This window comes from Dermacentor silvarum, chromosome 11 (assembly GCF_013339745.2).
Source record: "Dermacentor silvarum isolate Dsil-2018 chromosome 11, BIME_Dsil_1.4, whole genome shotgun sequence".
Classification (NCBI taxonomy): domain Eukaryota; kingdom Metazoa; phylum Arthropoda; class Arachnida; order Ixodida; family Ixodidae; genus Dermacentor; species Dermacentor silvarum.
Genome location: NC_051164.1, coordinates 75,405,969 through 75,425,106, shown reverse-complemented (window position 1 = coordinate 75,425,106; position 19,138 = coordinate 75,405,969). Strand labels below are relative to the sequence as shown.

Sequence of the window (19,138 nt, the reverse complement as noted above, 5' to 3'; positions counted from 1 at the left end):
CCACTTCCCAGAAAAGCGCACTTCACCCTCCTTTCTTGTCCCTCAACTCCGGTGTAGCAATACTGCATGTCTCACTGGAGACTGCCAAAATTTCTAAAGGTCATCTGTGGCAGGCAGCACAATTCTAGCCCTTAAACTAGATTATTCAAAAAGGCTAACAATATTTGCACGAGAAATCGAAATGCCTAATTGACTAATTACTAAAATACACTCATTAAGTTTTTAACTAATTACCCTACAGTGCATATTGCAATTTGAAATTGTTGCAGGGGTGTTCGCAAGACGTATCCATTTGGAATAAATTCTCAGGATGACATCAGCTTCAAGATATTAATTCCTGAACTTTGCAAAGAAATACATTGGCAGTCCAGTTACTTTTTCCCTTCAATGCATAAAATGGGGTTTTGTTAAAATTAAGTCAAACGACAGTGCGTTTTTACCGCAAGTTTGATGGTACTTATCTCGCAAAATGGTGTGTGCCACATAATTATTTACAAGTTGATAAGCACTGAAGTCTTATCGGCTACAATTTGTGATTTGCAATATGTGGTTTAAGGTAATTAGGTAGAAATTTAATTTGTGAATTACAGTAATTAGTCAATTATGCATTTCAACTGCTTGTGCAAATAATGTTGCCCTCTGCGTAATCCTGACTAGAATTTTGCTTTCTGCTACCGATGATGTTTAAAAATTGTTGGCATTCTTCGAAGAAACACCTAGTACATATGTACATGTATTCATGCATACATGGCTTACTAAACATGCCCAAAACAACAGCACAATGAAATAAAATACAGGAAACACTGCACTGCATGCAAGTGTGAGCTTTTTGGATCATGCGGCATGCATTGCGTAAGCTATTAAGCAATAGAGCCCGACGTTTCTATAATTCACTAAGTCCGCATTTGTAGTTCTGTTTGACAGGACCATTCTTCACAGAGACGTGACTCATACGCATCGCCACAATGGAAACTTGGCATGGTCATGGTACCTGAAGCAGTGCAACTGAAAATGTAATGCGCTTCCCAAGTCTTTGTATTGTATGTGGGTCACTTGACCCTCACTATGCACTACATTTAGCCGTAAACAATACCTGAAATTTTTACCAAGTTGATGAATTAAAATTCAATTAAATTCTAGGATTTTATGCGCCAAAACCACAATCCGATTCTGAGGCACGCTGTACTGGGGGACTCCGGATTAATTTTGACCACCTGGTGTTCCTTAACGTGCACCTAAATTTAAGTACATGAATTTTTTTTTATGCATTTCGCCTTGGCTGGAATCACACCCACAGCCTCGAAATCAGCAGCACAACACCATAGTTACTAAGCTACCGTGGTGGGTTAACTTATTGAATAAAATAGCACCAACCAAGTGAACAACAAAGATTTGATTTGAAATTCATCAGGTACTTAAAAAAATGCAAGCTACTTAGACATCTACAAAACTAAGTAGCTCCAAGGTTAACTTTTGAACACAAACATCTTTTCATTTTGAAAATGTTATAGTTTCCAACGCTTACCAGAGAAATGACTCGCCGTCAATGCTCATGGCTAGTAATAACATCCCTGTTTTACAACACCGAAGAGCAATTGCTAGGCTGAAATTTCTCCACTTTCTGTATTTTGGTAAATTTAACATTAAACCTGAAACTTACTTAACACACCGAATTTCTAGGCTAACTAGACATACACATGCTCATACTCTTTAACCTTACCTTGCGTGCACAAGTTTTTTCATGTATTCTTTTTTTTTTCGCGGACCATAAATGAATGGAATGCGTTACCATTGGAAGCATTTTGTGATGGGGATAATCCTGACTGTGTACCTGTGTGTAGAGCTGTGTACCTTTCTGTTTGTGACCACACGGTACAAAGTGAGGTGTTTTTTTCATATTGCGTATTTGTTTGGTTGTGCTTTGCACTTTTGCTCTATCCTGCTTACTTTTGATTATAAGTATGTATTATACTGCGTTCTACCTTTCAATACGTTTTTTTTTGTTTCATGTTTTGTGCTCTTTGAATTTCTTTTGTCAACTGCTTTTGTTACGCCCCCCTGTTTGGTCTTTCGACCACAGTATGTTGTAAATAAATAAAAATAAAATAAAAGACTGAAAGGGAGTCATCATCAGTCCTATCTTTATGTCCACTGCAGGACAAAGGCCCCTCCCATCGATCTCCAATTAACCCTGTCTTGCACCAGCTGACCACCATTCTATGCCTGCAAGTTTCCCAATTTCATCTCGCCAACTAATTCTTTGCCAGTCTTCGACCATGCTTGCCTTCTCTTGGCACCCATTGTGTAACTCTAATAGACCAGCAGTTTACCAGCACAAAGAATTGCATGGCCTGCCCAACTGCATTCCTTTCTCATAATGTCAACTAGAATGTCGGCTATCCCTTTTACTAGTTGCATCACCGTCATTCTATCTTTTAATTTCATGCCCTATCATCTTTCGCTCGATCGCTCTTTGAGGAACAGTAGTAGTTGTAAGCAAAATGAAGTAAGCCTTTGCGGTTTGAGTACACGAGGAAAAAAAACTAAAGAATGCTGCTTGTTCGACCAACGGATGTGCCAACGAGAAGTAGTTACAACTACACTGCCTAGTCTAGAACCAGTGACTGCTACAATCCATCATATACAGGTACCAAATCCTGCGAACATTGTTATCATTAAATTTCTGTGTCAAAAGGCATTTAGAGTAAACACAGAAGAGCGTGAAATGTTGATGAAAAGAGCATGTTAAAGGGTCCCTGAAACGGTTTGGACTAATTTTGCAGACGCATAGGTTACAGCTACAGTAAACATTAACACCACAATTTAAGTGAAGTGTCTGATATTAAGAAAGCTACGGACGATTACAAGTTACCTTCCTCCCTAGCCATGCCTTTTCTCAACTCGTTCGCCGAGTGATCGGGGCTAAGCTCTGCCTTCACTGGCACTGATCTGATGTGGTGTCGTCTTCCGGTTGTCTTGGAGCCAGTGCGTGAAGCCTCTCCAAACTCTCCCTCCAGCCTGGCCGTAAATCCCCCGCGAGAGCTATCCAAGCAGAGTGCGTTCTGTTGCAGCGCCAAGCATGTCTGGTATTCTGGTAACTGCAGGCGAGCTGGGCGTTTTGGCGGATCGGTGGAGGCGTAAAATAAAACTCCTCCATACTCCAGGGCATTGGCAAATAATCGCCTAGCCTGCTCGAGTTACTCAGGCATGCTATACACTGCACATGCTTTTCACTCCAGCATTTTTGTATGCATGTCTTTAATCTTTTTTTCTCGTCCTCAAAACTTCTCTATCTACCTTGCACTGCTGCCCATGCCTGTATCGGATCCGGTCGTACCAATCTCTTCCCTGCTTTTTTCCCACTAATACTCTTACATCTTCTGCTTATCTCGGCTGCTGACCGGTTGATGCTTCCGTTCACTTTAAATCCAAGCGCTTCTGGAAGGTGTATGTTGCCTACGGGTCTCACTGGGTGAATCCTTTCGCATTCTATTGGGATGTGCTGAGTGGTCTCCGGAAGCTTGCTGCGACATACACATGCCTCATCTAGTTGCGAATATTTGCTCCGGTATGTTTTTGTACTTAAGCAACCTGCTCGAGCTTGAAGGCACTTTCCTTCGAATTATCGTACACATTTTACCTTCTAATTTCTTTCATCTCATTCTTGTATGTCTCCATGGTCTTTTCTGTTTCCATTCTTTACATCCAATTCACCTGTCTCTGTTTCTCTCTCTTTCTGGTGGCTCCTGGTCGTCTATTTACACATTCAATGACCCTGTACATACTTGGCTGCCAACTTTCTTGACCTCTTCCTCCATTCTGTGTCCACACTTTTCAGGTACAGATACTTGTGCACTTTAGCTGCCCATTTATTTTGATCCGTGTTCCCGAGTCTTTCTACAAAACTAATTTTACTCTGCGCTTCTCTGACTTCAAACGAGGCCCAACCCATGTCGCCCTGCACTGCCTCATTTGTGATTTTGCTGTGAGCTCCCAAAGCCAACCGGCCTACTGATCTTTGGTTAACTTCAAGCCCCGACAAGAGATCCAATTTTAAGAAAAGAATGGCATTTGCGGACATTAGCACTGGCACCATTACTCCTTTCCAGATTCCACACACCACCTCATATTTATTGTGGCCCCAAAGTGCTCCATGTTTCATTATTGCTGCATTCTGCTTCCCCTTTATTTTCAAAATTTCTTGGTGGGTGCTTGACTAAGTCTTTCCTTCGTTTATGTATACGCCAAGGTATTTATATTGCCAGACAAATACAGAGCTGTTATAGACGAACACAGAGACACACAGAACTAATATATCTGTAACCAAGTGTAAAACATTTTACAGATTTTTACACATTTAAAAAGACAATGTACTCACAATTGCGCTCCTGCTGAAAATTTACATTAGCAGCGAAGTAGAATACACTTAGTCAATGCTATATTAGCTCTGTCTTTGGTTGAGCTATGTGCCACCAGGTGGCTGTACCGTATAGGCCGTTCACATTTGTGCCTCTGCTCATCCGGTAAAATGCCCAGTCCGCTTGTGTTTACCTGAAGACCAGACACGCTAAAACTCTCTACTATGGTAGTAATTGTCTGGCGTGAAGTGACGGCCGCAAACCATAGATCTTGGCGTCAATCGGATACCGACAGTCGGATGCGCTGCAGCTACTCCGCTTGTCTGTGGCCTTGCAGAGGGAAATGATGTTGCAGCTTGACATATTGCTGATTGCTACTTTTGCAGCCCACAATGCAACAAGGGAGAACTATGGTGCTCGCGAAAAGAAAGCTCGAGACCAAACTGACCGCGCAGCTCTCGTCAACATGGAGCACGTTGTAACACAAGCGGACGACACTTGCTTTGTGCCTGAAGTGCTTGAGTATAGTGATAAATTGTCGTTGTGTATTCTCTTTATGTAACTTTTTTTATAGACAATTTTAACCAACATTTCAACTATTAAGAACAACATTTCTTCACCATAAAATTAGAATAATTACTGATGACGCAAACTGGGTAGCCAATCGGATAGCTCGCCCAACTGACATCAGTTGGGCAAATGCGTCAATTGGGAGGGGGGGCTGAAAACTGAGGGGAGAGGCGCCGCTGCGATTGGGAGCAATGCACATCTTTAAAGCATTGTAATATATTATTACATGCATGATTTATGCGGAATGCTTAAATGTGCCACTTAATGATCAGAAGGACCTATTAATGATTCAGTACGTTTGTATAAAATCATCAAAATAGTTTCAGGGTCCCTTTAATAGTAGACCTTACTTTGCACACTGGAAGTATCTGATAAGATAACCAAATTACAAAGATATAGGTATGCATCATGTATTTTAATGTAACATTAATTTTCATACTTCTATGTCACGGAATATGATGCAATTCTTACATGGAAGGTGTTACATATGTGAACCTATTTACCACCAAATGAGCGGAGTGACATGTTTCTGTGGCACGTTTCAGCCACAGCACAACACTTGCACTCGTGACCAAAACACAATATGTTTCACGCTAGAAGCAAACAGGTGCACAAATGTGATCTGAGGTCACGTTACGTCCACAAGTTGTAATTGTAATATATTAAGTAGTTGTTTTGTAGAAAGTGCTGCAGATCAAAAACAAGTGCGCCGTGAAACGCCCAAAATGAGCTTCTGGGACCACACTACTTTGCATAGCTTCTGCCGCATTACCTGCCAAGTATGAAATCAAGTATAGAAAATAGGTAGTACATCCACAGCACTAGTAATATGACGCACCTTTCCGCAGGCACGGCAGTGGTGTCGGCGCTTGAGCACAGTGAAGCGCCCAAAACACAGCATGCACGCGGGTGCCTCCTCGTCGGGGATCCAGAAGGGCTTCACTTTGCCCAGCATCTGCTCCTCCTCGCTCAGCGGTGGTAAAAAATTTCGCTCGCCTTCGCCTTCTTCTTCTTGCAGCAGCCGGTCAAGCTCTTCGTCGGTGACATCGGGTGCAGTGTCAAATCCAACCACGGGCTCTTCGTCCAGGCAGCGGGCCTCAGTTATCACAGTAGCCTCGTCCCCGAATGAATACGCAGGGACATCCTCTGGGTGTGAAGTGTCATCGGGTACGTCCGTGGATGGGCCCGTCGAAGCAGATGACACTGGAGATGATGAGGCAGATGACGCTCTGACTGGAGACGCAGGCAACGCACCAGGAGGAGCAGACGACGACCGTGGTGGGGAGTAGGAGAGCATGGCAGGATCGGGTGTCCGTACTTTCGGTGGGGAAGCAGGTGGCGTTGCAGGTAATGCAGACGATGCTTCGGATGGAGACGTTGACAATGCATCTGCATCTTTACTTGAGTCTTGTGTTGAAGGTTGCACGCAAACCTGTTGCCCCTGAGAGGCAGCAACGTTGGCAGGGCCAGGAGACTGGGCGACAGGCAGTTCAGATGTATCACAGCCTGGCCCTTCTGCTGGCTCAGCCAAAAGGACATCATTTCCTTTTGAAGGTTGCACAGAAGTAGCTGGATCGGTTTTGTGGTTGTCCTGCAAACACAAATCACTAGTAGGACCTTCTGACACTACTGCAGAGGCTGTTTCGTCCTTAGCTTCTGGAGAAGATTGCTGCAAAGTGTGTCGTACGGGACATGCAGGACTGTCAACAGTTTCCTGCTTGGTAGCATTGTCTCCAGATGCAGCTAATAAAGGCTGAGGCCTCTCCAAAGAAAGAGAAACTGTTTGTGAATCTAGCAGTCTGCTAGATGCCAAGTTAGCACTTCCTTTTCTAGAACTGCTGGAGGCCTTGTTAAGATCAATGTCTGGAGGACAGTGTTCACTGTCAAGCAATGAAGGAGCATAGTTTGTTTCATTGTTTTTTGTCAAACCATCATGTGGAAGCAACTTTGTGCCATTTGCATCTGGGATCTTTGCACCGTCGGGAGATAAGCTAATGAGTGACTGTAGCGGTTCAGCACTCTTGTGCACAGAGGCATCCCCAACGGGACTCAAGGAGAGCAAATCAGGGTACTGAAAGCTGTCTTGAGGAACTGAATTCTTTGGAAGCCCATCACTGAAAGCACCATCATCAGAAACTCTATTTTCGATTGCTTCAGATGCAGCAGGCAATGTTTTTGGTTCCACACGTAACGCTAACTGTTCAGTTGCAGCGTTCGTTCCCAGCCTCGCTTCATCGCCACAACTACTCACTTGCCCATTGTACATAACACCACCATCACTGCTTCTGCAACCATCAGCCGCGGAAACAGCCCTTCCACAAACACTTGAAACAGTGCTGCCACTGGGAGCCACTAAAGGCGGCAACTGTGCGGAAGAGTAGCTGGGCAACTCAACTGAGTCTCTTAAACCACAGGTTCGTTCGGGACCACTGACTTGCACTGGGACAGACACATTATGACCAACGCTGCATGCACCAGAAGAGTCAACACATTCTCGTAAATGACCAGCTGTTGCTTCCGAAGGGATGGACGGTGAAGCACTTGAGGGCATGTGCACAGGGGCATTTCTGACACCTTTCTCCGAGTACAATGATGTTGCGGTTGAGTCAAGCACTGTCGTCGGACTGCCGTCCCAGAAGAACGCCTTGCCGCTAGTTGCGTCATCGCTGCTTGGCTTCTTGGAGTCTGTTAATCCTTGTGCGTTGGCAGAAGGGAGGACTGGAGGAGGCATGGCATGGTCCCCATTTTGTCGCGGCACGTCTCCACGACACTTGGGGATTGCCTGGGTCGCTGGTCTAGGCACTTCAAAGGCATGAAGTTGCGTCTCGGGAAGCCTTTCTGACAGCAAGCCTGCAAGTTTCAGACAACACAGATTTATCACCCTTTCTTTTCAGATCTCGCCAACTGACTGAAGGGGTTCAATCTCCCAGAGCAACATGTGGGTGCCCGAATAGGGGCCTCTGGATTAAAATCCAGCTGCAATAAAATATCAACAAGAATAAATTGGCTATAAATGAGTAGTATTTACTACTGAAACAATCCTTACAAAGCTGCAGCGCTGTTAATTATCTAACTTTTTTATTAGACTTTTGCAATACTGGCCAATAATTCTTGAATTCTATCTGAATATTGAACTTGAATTGCGCTATCAAGCAATGAGTCCTGGAAGTTTCTTTTCCTTTTTTTTTTTTTTTAATGAACACATTTGAAAGTGCATGGTGCCTTTGGTCATGTTTTTCACTTTTGGATCTGGAGAACAAAGCTTCCCAAACACGAGTCCACAGACCACAGAGAATGCATTAAGGCAGACAATATGTAGAATACCTGGCACCTTCTAAACGCAGAAATGCTGTTATGAGAAAGCCGCTCGACCGATTTGAATGAAATTTGTTGCATTCGAGATAAAATGTTAAGTGTTAGTGACTATAGGGAGCATAATTCTGATTTAGGGCTTGGGATTTTTTTACAAAATTTTCTGAAAAATAGTAGGTTTAAAAAATATTGAATACTGAGGTTTACACACATCCATAACTCTGCATCAAGACCAAATATAGCAGTTCTGTAAACTGCATCTATTAGCATCTAAGGCGGGCAAATTTTTTATTTGAATTTATATGTTACATTATTTTGATACAATGTTAATGAGGGTTTCGCAGAAGTCCTACTCCCATATTAGTGCTGAATTTCAGAAGCATGTAAAATACATCAATTTTGGCTGCCTTAGATGTACTATTAGATGTAGTTTACATAATTGTGATATCGATTTTCATTGCTCAGTTAGAGAGTTGTAAACCTGATAGCTATTTTTTTTTTATTTCCAAATTTCATGACGGTAAAAAAAAAAAAGAAACTGAAAACCGAAATATAGAATCTGCTTTCTACAGTCACTAGATTTTAACTTTTCTTTTAAATGCAGCAAACCTAATGAAAATTGGTGCAGTGGTTGCTGCAAAAAATTATTTTTCCACTCCAATGTGGATTGGAGTGGAAAGATGGCTTGGGATGGAGCTCCCAAGCTAAAGCTTCGTTAAAAAAAATGCAGGGCAACATGTTTTCCATGTGCCTTCACCTATGTACGTGTCTTTAGCACTGTTCCTCCTTGAAAAAGAATACCTAAGAAAGTGTTCAAATCATTGTTAATTTAAAACGATCTTCAACAGAATTATTGAATTCGTTATCAGGCTTTATAGCATTCAAGTATTTTTCTCAGATGCCTCATTTGCAGTTTGATTGTGTAATAGAAAACTAGGACACAATATATGACTGTGTTATGTCACTGTACATCGGCATTTGAACGTGCAGGTGTTGGAATTGTTGTGTTTGCTTTTCTGTTATATTTCAGGTAGTGTATGATACTTAAAATACGTTTTACTCATTTGCATCTAAAGCCACTACTGTGAAACTTGTATATGCTTATTTTGTATTTCCTGCTTATTAGACTGCGTGCAAAGGAAAAGCCTTCTGTCGAGCTTTTATAGACTTGTCTGTAAAAGAAATAAATAAAAGTCAAATGAAAACAAAAAATGAGTACAGACAAAGACTACATAAGTTTAGGTCTGTAGCTATGTAGGAGTGTGACACCAGGGTGCACTGGCAAGCTGCTGCTTTTTTTTTTTTTTTGTAACAAAGAAATGGTAACAAAGCAAGTTACTGCATAATTTAAATAACCCACATAAATGTTTGATACCTGTACAACAACTACAGTCATAACCAGACGTTGGGCAACTCTTGCTTCTCGTTCCAGGGTTTGCCATCATCTGCTCTACTGCGCAAGAGATCCACAGCATACTCATGGCTGTGAAGCTACTGCCATTACTTATTTCTATGAATACTAAGCATAGGTAAAGTTCTGGATTTACCAGAATACCAGTTAAAGGCATGGAACATGGTGTGAACAATGGCAGGAAAGTTTTAAAGGCTGTCTCGTTTTTTGTCTACAAGGTTACTACAAGCACCAGTAAATGACACCATATATTTCCGAAAGCTGATGAACACTTCAACAGGGTGCATATAACTATTCTTATGAATCACTGAAGCTAACACGACACTACAGGTAGCACAGAAACAAATATTTGGTAATGGCATTTCAATTATGAGAATTCAAAAATTTACTTCATATTTGGAAAAATAACTACAAATTTAAGTTGAAAGTCTAAAATCTGTCAAATTCAGATGCATGAAAAAGAGGCTTAGCATTACCTGGGCAAAGTGACTGAACAGCCTTGCTCAAGCAATCTTTGTTATTGATATTCAAAGAATTGTTGTGGCACAATGCCAGGATCTTGCACTTTTCTATCCTGGTATGTGACACTGCAGTGAATAGCCCCTCCATAGCTAAAGTGGCGATAACAGGTAAGCTTGCATTATATGCATCTCTTGTATTATACGGATGTCACACAGTACACTTTTGATCGCGATCGAACCTGATCTGGATCGAATTTATCGGTCACGATTGGCTCCTTTGCACAAGCTGTTGGAGGCAACCTATCGCAGTCAAGAAGTTTGATACGGAACGATCTTGATCAAAAGTGCACAATGTGACATCCTTATTAGACAACTCAAGGCTATGTTGTTCTATTATTAACGCCAAGGTGATAAAGGTGTTTTATAGAGACGGTTCTTCTTATCATATCTGTTGCTGAATTTGAAAAGTAGATGCTTTCTGTTGCTGCTAGCTGGAAAGTGAAACTCTCAACTTGTACACAATATTTTCAGTATATTCGAGAACTAAGTAAAATCAAATAGTGCCACATTGTTTTGAATAGAGTTATCAGTATTCAATTTGATATATGGAAGTGGTTAAACATTCATATGTTCCTACAAAATTGGTGAGCTTCTTGTGCAAAATGACATGTTCAACAAGAGGTTTGCAAGTTATGATGAACTTTTAGATATTAAGATCCCTAGTTTATATTAAAAACTACATAAACCAATGCTAGTATTAACAATCCTTCGAAGGTGACAGGCCGATCACAGTTTGTGCCACCATAAGAAATACGAGACACCACTTGTTAGTAGTACAAGTGGTGTCTAGTGGCTTCAGCTTTCGCCAAAACCTAGTTCAGTTTTTCAGATCTCACTACTAAGAGTGTCTCAGCAGCATTTCCTGTTATCTCATTTCCTGTAAGTGGCTTTAAACAATCTTTTTAGAAAGCATCTAGGCCAAAGCCTCGGAGTACGACACAAGCTTTCCTCAAGCAAACAACCTTGGTCCAGTTGTAAACGATAAGATATTGGATGCAGGGGCTTGTCAGCAGGTGGCCCAGGGTCAGTTCAAGACAATTAGCGCGATAAGTTTGTTGGCGAAAGGATTAGGGAACACAGCGATGCTTCGCCGCACTGCTGTCTGATGCCGCTACCAACGTTGGCCGCCAAGGCGTCGCGCATGTCGGCGTTCGAGCTACTAAAGGGCGGAACCGGTAGTAGTGACTTTCTATTTCGCAACACAGCAATAGAGAACCGAAAATATCGAACATTCTCCGTTCGTCCTGGCTTAGCAAGTCACGCCACCCAGCCGCCTGCTATCAACAAACCCGCGAATGTCATGAGTCTTAACGCCCACCTTCACTTTGCTCAAGCTCGTCAAGCACTTTGTCTAGATCCACTGCAAACTTGTCCATCGCTGCCTGACATCCATGCCACGTTTCGAATCACTGCAAAAAAGAAATTAAAGAATGAGGGGGGCAAGGAGCGAACGGGAAACGAGCTCACAGTTTTGTAGGGAGAGAGAGAGAGAAAAAAAAATGTAACAACAGGAACTTCGCACTGCTCTGTCGGCGGCTTACCTCTGCTGAAACCGGCAGTTGTATCATAATTCAATCGACCACGGCGATGCACGTTGGGTCTCTCTGCGAGCAGTGTTCCGTAAAGCTGCCCGCACGTCGACAAGGCGAACCGGCAGAATACCAACACGGCACTAGCAACGACGTAGCGAATACACTCCCGCGGTGATGACGATCACTGGCACACAACACACCACAGGGTCTCCAACGCCCGTCCGAGAGCTCCGTGGGCGAAGGAAAATAACCGCGCGGCGGAGTCGCGGATGACGGACACAGGGCCCCTAGGGGAGCGCGCAAGACGGCTAAAACCCGAGGGCGGGCAAGTATCGAGCAGTCAAGGGAGCGGGCAGAAATTTTTTATCACAAATTACAACCGCCACTAAAGCACAACACCACTCGACGCAAACTCCACTGCCGACAGATACCACCACACTGGGCCAAAAATGTCTACTGAGTGTATCCACGCACACGAACAAACAAATAAAAAGTTTATGTTCACACTCTTCGCTGCAAGCTTTGTAGCGCTGCGGTCGCTAACGTACAATTATTGCCGCAACAGCATCGTTACCGACATCAGCTTGATATCGCTGACAATGCAGCTGAGTTTTAGAATGCTTTCAACTGAAAGTCGAGCGTAGACCCACTATGTGCGCTATATGCTACAGCGTTTCAGCATAAAAGCAGCGGAAGAGCCCGCAAGTGTTGCCGCAGTTGGCGCGCTATGGGTAGTAGTGTGGGACGGTGCAGCGATAAAAGTACTGCAGTTGAGTGAAGTTGCGAAAGTGCGGTGTGCCTTTGATAGGCAGGAAAGAGACGAACGCCGCTGGTTTTCGTTTTCGTGAATGCCCCGAGGATCGTTGCCAGCAATGCCGCACAGCAGTAACCTTGCGCTCACCGTGGCATGTCACTTCGTGTGCCTCTGTGCAGGTGAGTCGGGAAGTGCCCTGTTATACCACGCCTTGAAAGTGCTTACGGACTGTTTGCGCTCAGCGCGGATGTTTGATCTGAGATATCTTCTTCCCGAGCGTAGCGCGTTTGGGAGGCTCCGATAGGAGCTTTGCGACTGCCTGCGCGGCGATAGCGTGCTAATGCCGACTTTCAGTATAGTTCTATTATTTGCAAAAAACAAAAGGAAGTCGAGCGTAGCGCGAGCAGGTTCCGCGTCACATTTTCGTTGGCCATAGCATCGAAAAAAATGTGCTGCACCTGATCGCGGTCCTAGAAAAAAAAAAAAAAAAAAAAAAAGAACCATCGCTGTTTCGGTTTCGTCATTAAGCAACGCGCTCGATTACCCGTCAGACCACCACGAGGGTTCTTGCATTGGTGCGTTCGGGCGGCCGTATGCTACCCTCCGATGCCCTCCGTCTCTAGACGCTGTGCGATGCATAAATAATGCATCCTTACAAGGACAGCGGCCCAGGAAGGGACACGCCTATGATTGCTAGAGCAACGGTGATTGAGCGGGGAACATAGCTGACTGCGCTGTATTATGATATGAAACATATTCGATGCTTTCCCAAAACGCTTGCCAAAATAGAGAACATAAAAAAAAAGAAAAATGTGTTGCGAGTTTAGAAAAAGAAAGTGCATGCTCGCTGTATGTAATTCGATGGAGATCGGAATGTCGCAAAAGGTCAGCAAAAAGGTCGAGACCATTTTTAAGAGGAGCGAATCGAGGTTGGAGACAATTAAAATCGCTGCTATAACAGGTGTGCGCTCACGGTCACACACACCTAGATAAAAAAAAAGAAACAAGTAAAGAAAACGTGCGACAATGAAAAATAACTGTAAACAGGAACACCTTGTTGGTGAAACAGGTACTATATGGAAAAATGCCGCACAACGCTGTATTCATAATATATTTTTTTTAATGGAAGAGTTAAACCCGTAAAACCAAGCTATATATATTATATAGGTGTCACGCGGTGAACTTTCACTTGCGATCGAGTCATATCGGGCTGGATCGCGATCGAAAAGTGCATGTGTGACACCCGTATCAGTGATTGTTCGAGTATGCCATGAGAATTATCGAAGAGCTAAAAGCTGGTTGGCTTTGTGTGAGACCAAACATAATGTTCTAACAGGTGACATGAAATTGAGAGCTAGAGAGAGTTAAAAAAAAAAAAAAAAAAGAAAAAAGCACTCGTTATCGTACCTTTTCCTGCTAGAACAATGCTTATTTTCAGCTAACAAGACATTGTGGCCTCACGGCAGCCAACACGTCATTACCGATTCGCCGAGTTTGGCACCTCAAAATGCTTATTTAAGCCTGAGAAACTTAATGCAAAACCCATAATAGCATTTCTAACACTGAAGCAAAATTTTAGTTGTGGATAGGTCAGAAAACCAATTACTAATTTAATGACTACTATACTTATTAATTGCCAACTCAGTAACATTTTTGTTTATTTCGGTGCAAATTTGCAATTACAGGCCGGAAATAAAGGTGAACAAGTTGTTTAAAGAAATCTCTGGCTTTTGTGGGGTTAATAATTCTACATTTCAATTTTTAATATAGCTTAGCTTCCCTATGCTTTAAATTCATATTAATTTTTCCATGCTCTCATTGGCTTCGATCATTGTCTGTTGGCTTCATATGGTTCTTCTGTGCAATTCAATCTAAGAGGTCCTTAGTGCCTCGTAGAATATATTATATAAAATTATTATTACGTATATGCTACCACTGAGAAACATTTATTTAAACTGCTAAAATAATAATGATATAGGAAAAATTGTTTACAAATCCCTGGAAGAATCAATTATTTGGTATGTTTTGACTATGGATTAACATCTTTTTTATCAATTAAGAGCATTCAATAACACACTACTCAGGAAGTTGTATCTTGTATTTCCCATGCAACTTTTCAAGCAGCTCTTTATGTTAAGTGGCTCTGTATTACAGTTAGAAAATTTTAATTCACTCATTTTTGATCTTGTCTAAAGAAGGACCTGAATAGTCCTGGACGGTATTTTTACAGAAGGCTGTTAGACATATTTGTAAACGACAGACTCATAAGCTACATAATGACATCAAATTAGAAAACATGATAGTGCGTAAGTCTCAGAAATGAAGCCAGAACATTACAGATAATTAATGGGTGTCAAGTCATTGAACTCCATATTGAAGCAAAAGAAATGTCACTTCAGAGAAGAAAAAAAAAATATCTGGCTGTGACGCCCAACTGGGGAATCAATTGTAAGTTTGGCTCACTGGGAGTTGAGGATGAAACAGCATAGTATATGCCAATTATTTGGCATCGCCAGCGAGAAAAGAGTGCTTGAACGAACATGGAAATGCTAAGCACAACCGACGCACTGATAAATGTGTACTGAAATTCACTGTTTCCAGGATGTTGCATACAAGGTCAACGTATGAGCAATGTGAAAGACGCAGTTTCCGCTCTCTTTTATTCAAACGCACACTGCACAAACACGCGTGCAAGTAGTCACTTTAACACAGTGCAGGTCAGCGCTGACTAACAAGCAATGGGTCCCGTTACAAAAACCTATTGTGCAAGGTTCCTTTGAAAAATTGAGCATTTATTTGTCACCATGTTTTGAGTGCGACATTCTAGTAGTGACCACCTGCAGAGCTCACCTCTTCTGTGCACAATGAAGAGTGGAAAAAAAAAAAACATACTATAAAAAGAATCAGCATGAAATCTCCACAAAAAGCAAGAAAGAACTTGCTACCCTTGGTAATAATGTTTATTTGCAAAGCCTTATGAAGGGAGATGACATTAGGTTTACCATACAGTTTGGCTGAGAAAGTTATAGCAGGTTCATTTTATTATTTATGCCTGTGCTACAAGAGTGGAGTTGCACCTTCCAAAACTGGAACTGATTATGCGCTATATTAGGTGCACATTTCTGACCACCCGAGTTGCAATTCCGCAAGGGCTTAACTGTTTCTTTTCAATCCACTTTTAAATCATATTTGCGTCAGTGTGTAATATTAAAACAAAAATATTCAGTCTTTCAAGTAGCAGCTGTAGCAGCTGTCCAATTTGAGGATTAAGTCGAATAGGATGATTAAATTTGATGATTGAGTCAAATGTTGTTGTGAGCCAAATATTCTGTGGATGAACTGAAAGCCCTCGCGCTGTAACGGAAAAGAAAACGGATGAAATGTGTCTCAGTCTTTGTTTTTGTGGCCTTGCTCACTGTCTCTGTGTAAATATGTAAAAAAAAAAAAAACTTGTTTGAATATCTCCCCCGTAACAATTCCACACCGCTACAGAAATTCGTGAACACAAATTTACACATTGCGCATTAGAATGTAGTATAAAAGCTGACGGTACATGCACAATTTTAACTTTAATTAGCGAGAGCAACAAGTGTTGCATTGAGCTGCTATGTGAAATCAATTAGCCTAGGCATCTCCACTGTCAATTTGACAAATACAGCACACGTTGCTGTGATTGTGTGATTCTGTCGTCACTTTCCTGCTAGCTATCCAAACAAGACAAAAGTTCACAGGAAGATGAAGGCATGAAGCACTTAACTGTGGTTAAACAACGAATGTCGCTGAGCTGCAGCAGCATTCCTTTTCTGTCAGCTGGCGGCAGACTTATTGTCTCATTGCTTTAGTACATTCATTGCTGCAGGCTAAAGTTGTCTTATTACCTTGTTACATACTCACACGTATACGTTGTTAATTGTTATCTTCTTTCGGTGACCATTTCTCACTGGCAACCACTGTTACAAAGCTATCGCTTGGCGCAAGATGTGCTTTCATGTATTGGAACTTTCTAGAATTGTTGCCACCGATTTTATAGAGAAAGAATCTTACCTAATCAGATTGCATGCTCAACATGAGTAGTGATGTTCATTCTGGAATGTGCGAAAGCACCAATTATTATGCTGGAATGTACAATGAGTCACATATAAATAGCCGATGTACTTGACCTGTACATCAGATTTCGATGACTGACAACTGTGCTCACCGCTTTCATTGTGCTTTGAGTTGCTACTTGTTTTTCTGGGTACGAGTTTGCCCATTAAAGAGTTAGATTCGTGACTTACAGTGTTGGTGCTCTCTGGTTCATCACTGCCACTACAATGTGACAGTATTCATCTTTTCCAGTTGGCATACCTGTCCTTGTCCTCTTCCTGGCTGGCAAGCCATTTAAGCGTGGCTTCTTCTGCGATGATGAATCACTGAGGTACCCATTTCGTGACTCCACCGTCACATCTCCAATGCTCTACACCTATGGCATTCTCATACCTATTGTCACGGTGAGTGCTGTAAATATAAGTTCCTTGCTTGCTTTTGAAAAATGACAAATTGCACTAGGTATATTAGAATGGCAACTTGCTTGTAGAATTCTGAGGCGTGCTACATCACTTGCCGTGCTTGAACAAATATTTTACGCCTATTTTGTTGCAAACAGGAGGAATATCCACTCATTTGATATGCACTTCTAAATAGTGGCTTTTGACAAAACAACACATGAACATTTTCAACACGTGGTGAAAGAGCATATTTTAACGGTGTTTAACGCATCAACATTTTCAACATGTGATGAAAGAGCATATTTTAACGGTGTTTATTTGTTTTTTTAGAATAGAGAAAGCTTTGTTATTAAATGAGAAACCTGATGTTTGAGTTCTGCAGAATGAAAAATGTGAATTAGAAGTAGATTAATTTACAGTGATATAACTTGGGAAGCTGTTTGAAAAACAATAGTCTGTCTGCTCATTAGCAAAAGGAAAAGGACTCATCATTACTTGAGAAATTAAAATAATTTCTAATTGCTGGTGCGCTTACATTAACCATCCAAGCTGCAATCTCAGTAGTGCCTTAGGCAGACATTTTGCCTTGTGTGCCCACTGTTCCAAACAGATGAGACAGAGCGCACTTATAAAAAAAAAGGTCAAAAGGCCTTTGCTTTTGCATTGCTTGCAAAAGCCAGCAATGCATTAAGACAGGTGCATAGCTCTTTGTTCACAAGCAAGAAAATATTCTCGTGTCACATGCAAGTATGCTTTCCTGACTTTTTGAGGCAAGGCTGACAATGGTTCAGATTAGATGTTGATATCAAGGGGGAAAAAAAGACTTTAAAAAAACTTGCAGACTCTTTACTCTAGTGTGTGAACATGTAATCGTGGTAGTGAAATCACACAATGATCACAAATCACACGATAATCACACATAGATCTCCAACGCTTGCAACACCAAGCTTGAGTCCTCCATGATGCATGTGAAAAGCGGTGCTCCTCATTTCTGCATCACACATGTTCCAAACTGCGTAACATGCCATCTCTTTGGCAGTGCAGTTGGAATTGCAGACAGTTTGCACCATGTGAAATGGGTTTCAGGCAACTTTGCATATTCTAATGAATTATGACACACCCAGAAGAAGAAAACACAGATTTGACCACTCACGTTTTGCAAACATATTTTTTAACGTCTCTCAGCTCGACACTCACTCGTGAATCTATAAAGTGGAAGGCAGTGCTGCCGCTGCCTTGATTGCAAAGCCAACTCTTTATCAACACACTCACATATCTCCTAGAGTGCTCTGGCATGAGGATGTGTTTCTCAGTAGACTTTGCATTGCAAGCATCATTGAGGCGTTATTGGAGCAGAATATCTAGTTCAGTCTAGGCAGTGCTCTCCCACATTTGCACCTAGGAATAGCTTCAAGTTGAGACACACTTGGAAAAGGGCCCGACCATTCTTTTTTTTTATTTTCGTAAAAGGCAAGTTGGCAAGCTTAGTAGGAAATCGTAGATAAAGATGCGGCAGTGACGAATGACAAGTTTTTTTCCTGCTACCTACATTTTTGCTCGCATTCTCCTTTCTGCGCTATTCTAAAGATGATTGTGCTGGAGGGAACGCGAACCAAACTGCGTGTGCCTGAGACGATCACCACGAGCAATAAACTGCTGTTCAAATGGAAGGTGCCACCATCACTACAGGTATGGACATTGTTTTGTACACATTGGCACAAGCTTTTCAGAGGAATAGAGAGGTTCACGTCTTTATGTTGAGCATTTATTCTGCACTGTATCAAGAAATAAACTTTCACTTGTCAGTGCACCTGGTGATTGTCTTGCTGTTTTCGTTGTCCTTCAAATTCTTTGGTGCCACTTCCAAGCCATGCAAGCCATCCTAAAGTACCTCGCTTCCTCACCCGAGCTAGCTTGCCTGAAGAGGACGTGCAGGCACCATAACTCTTCCTTTGGGAACCCTCAGTGACCTATACTCTTTCTGTCTGGCCATTTATAGGGGCTTTGTCACTTCTTTGCCAGGCATTACAATTATAGGGGCTTTGTCACTTCTTTGCCAGGCATTACAATCTCTTGAAAAATTTATTGAGAGTACAGCCCGAATTAGACTGACTCTTCTTGATCTTGCTACCTCTAGTCCACAACCAGTGATGGAATTCAGACTCCCAACACCACTGACACATAGTGCCCCCT

At 42.1% G+C, this 19,138-nt stretch overlaps 2 protein-coding genes across 2 annotated transcripts in view; one reads left to right on the top strand and one right to left on the bottom strand.

Annotated features, from left to right (window-relative positions):
* The window catches only part of LOC119433037 (zinc finger FYVE domain-containing protein 9), a 43,753-nt gene extending 32,127 nt beyond the window's left edge, over positions 1–11,626 (bottom strand). The window contains exons 1-2 of the mRNA XM_049659099.1: positions 11,491–11,626; positions 5,767–7,778 (exon numbers count right to left, since the gene is read on the bottom strand). Coding sequence (XP_049515056.1) covers positions 5,767–7,778; positions 11,491–11,548 — 2,070 coding nt within the window. The 5' untranslated portion in view covers positions 11,549–11,626. The remainder of the gene's footprint in view (positions 1–5,766; positions 7,779–11,490) is intronic.
* A 587-nt stretch (positions 11,627–12,213) lies between these two features.
* LOC119433038 (putative phosphatidate phosphatase) lies at positions 12,214–18,907 on the top strand. The gene is made up of 3 exons (XM_037700190.2): positions 12,214–12,637; positions 16,797–16,948; positions 18,533–18,907. The coding sequence occupies exons 1-3, from the start codon at positions 12,553–12,555 to the stop codon at positions 18,704–18,706; spliced, it is 411 nt and encodes a 136-aa protein (XP_037556118.1). The 5' UTR covers positions 12,214–12,552; the 3' UTR covers positions 18,707–18,907.
* The last annotated feature ends 231 nt before the right edge of the window (positions 18,908–19,138 follow it).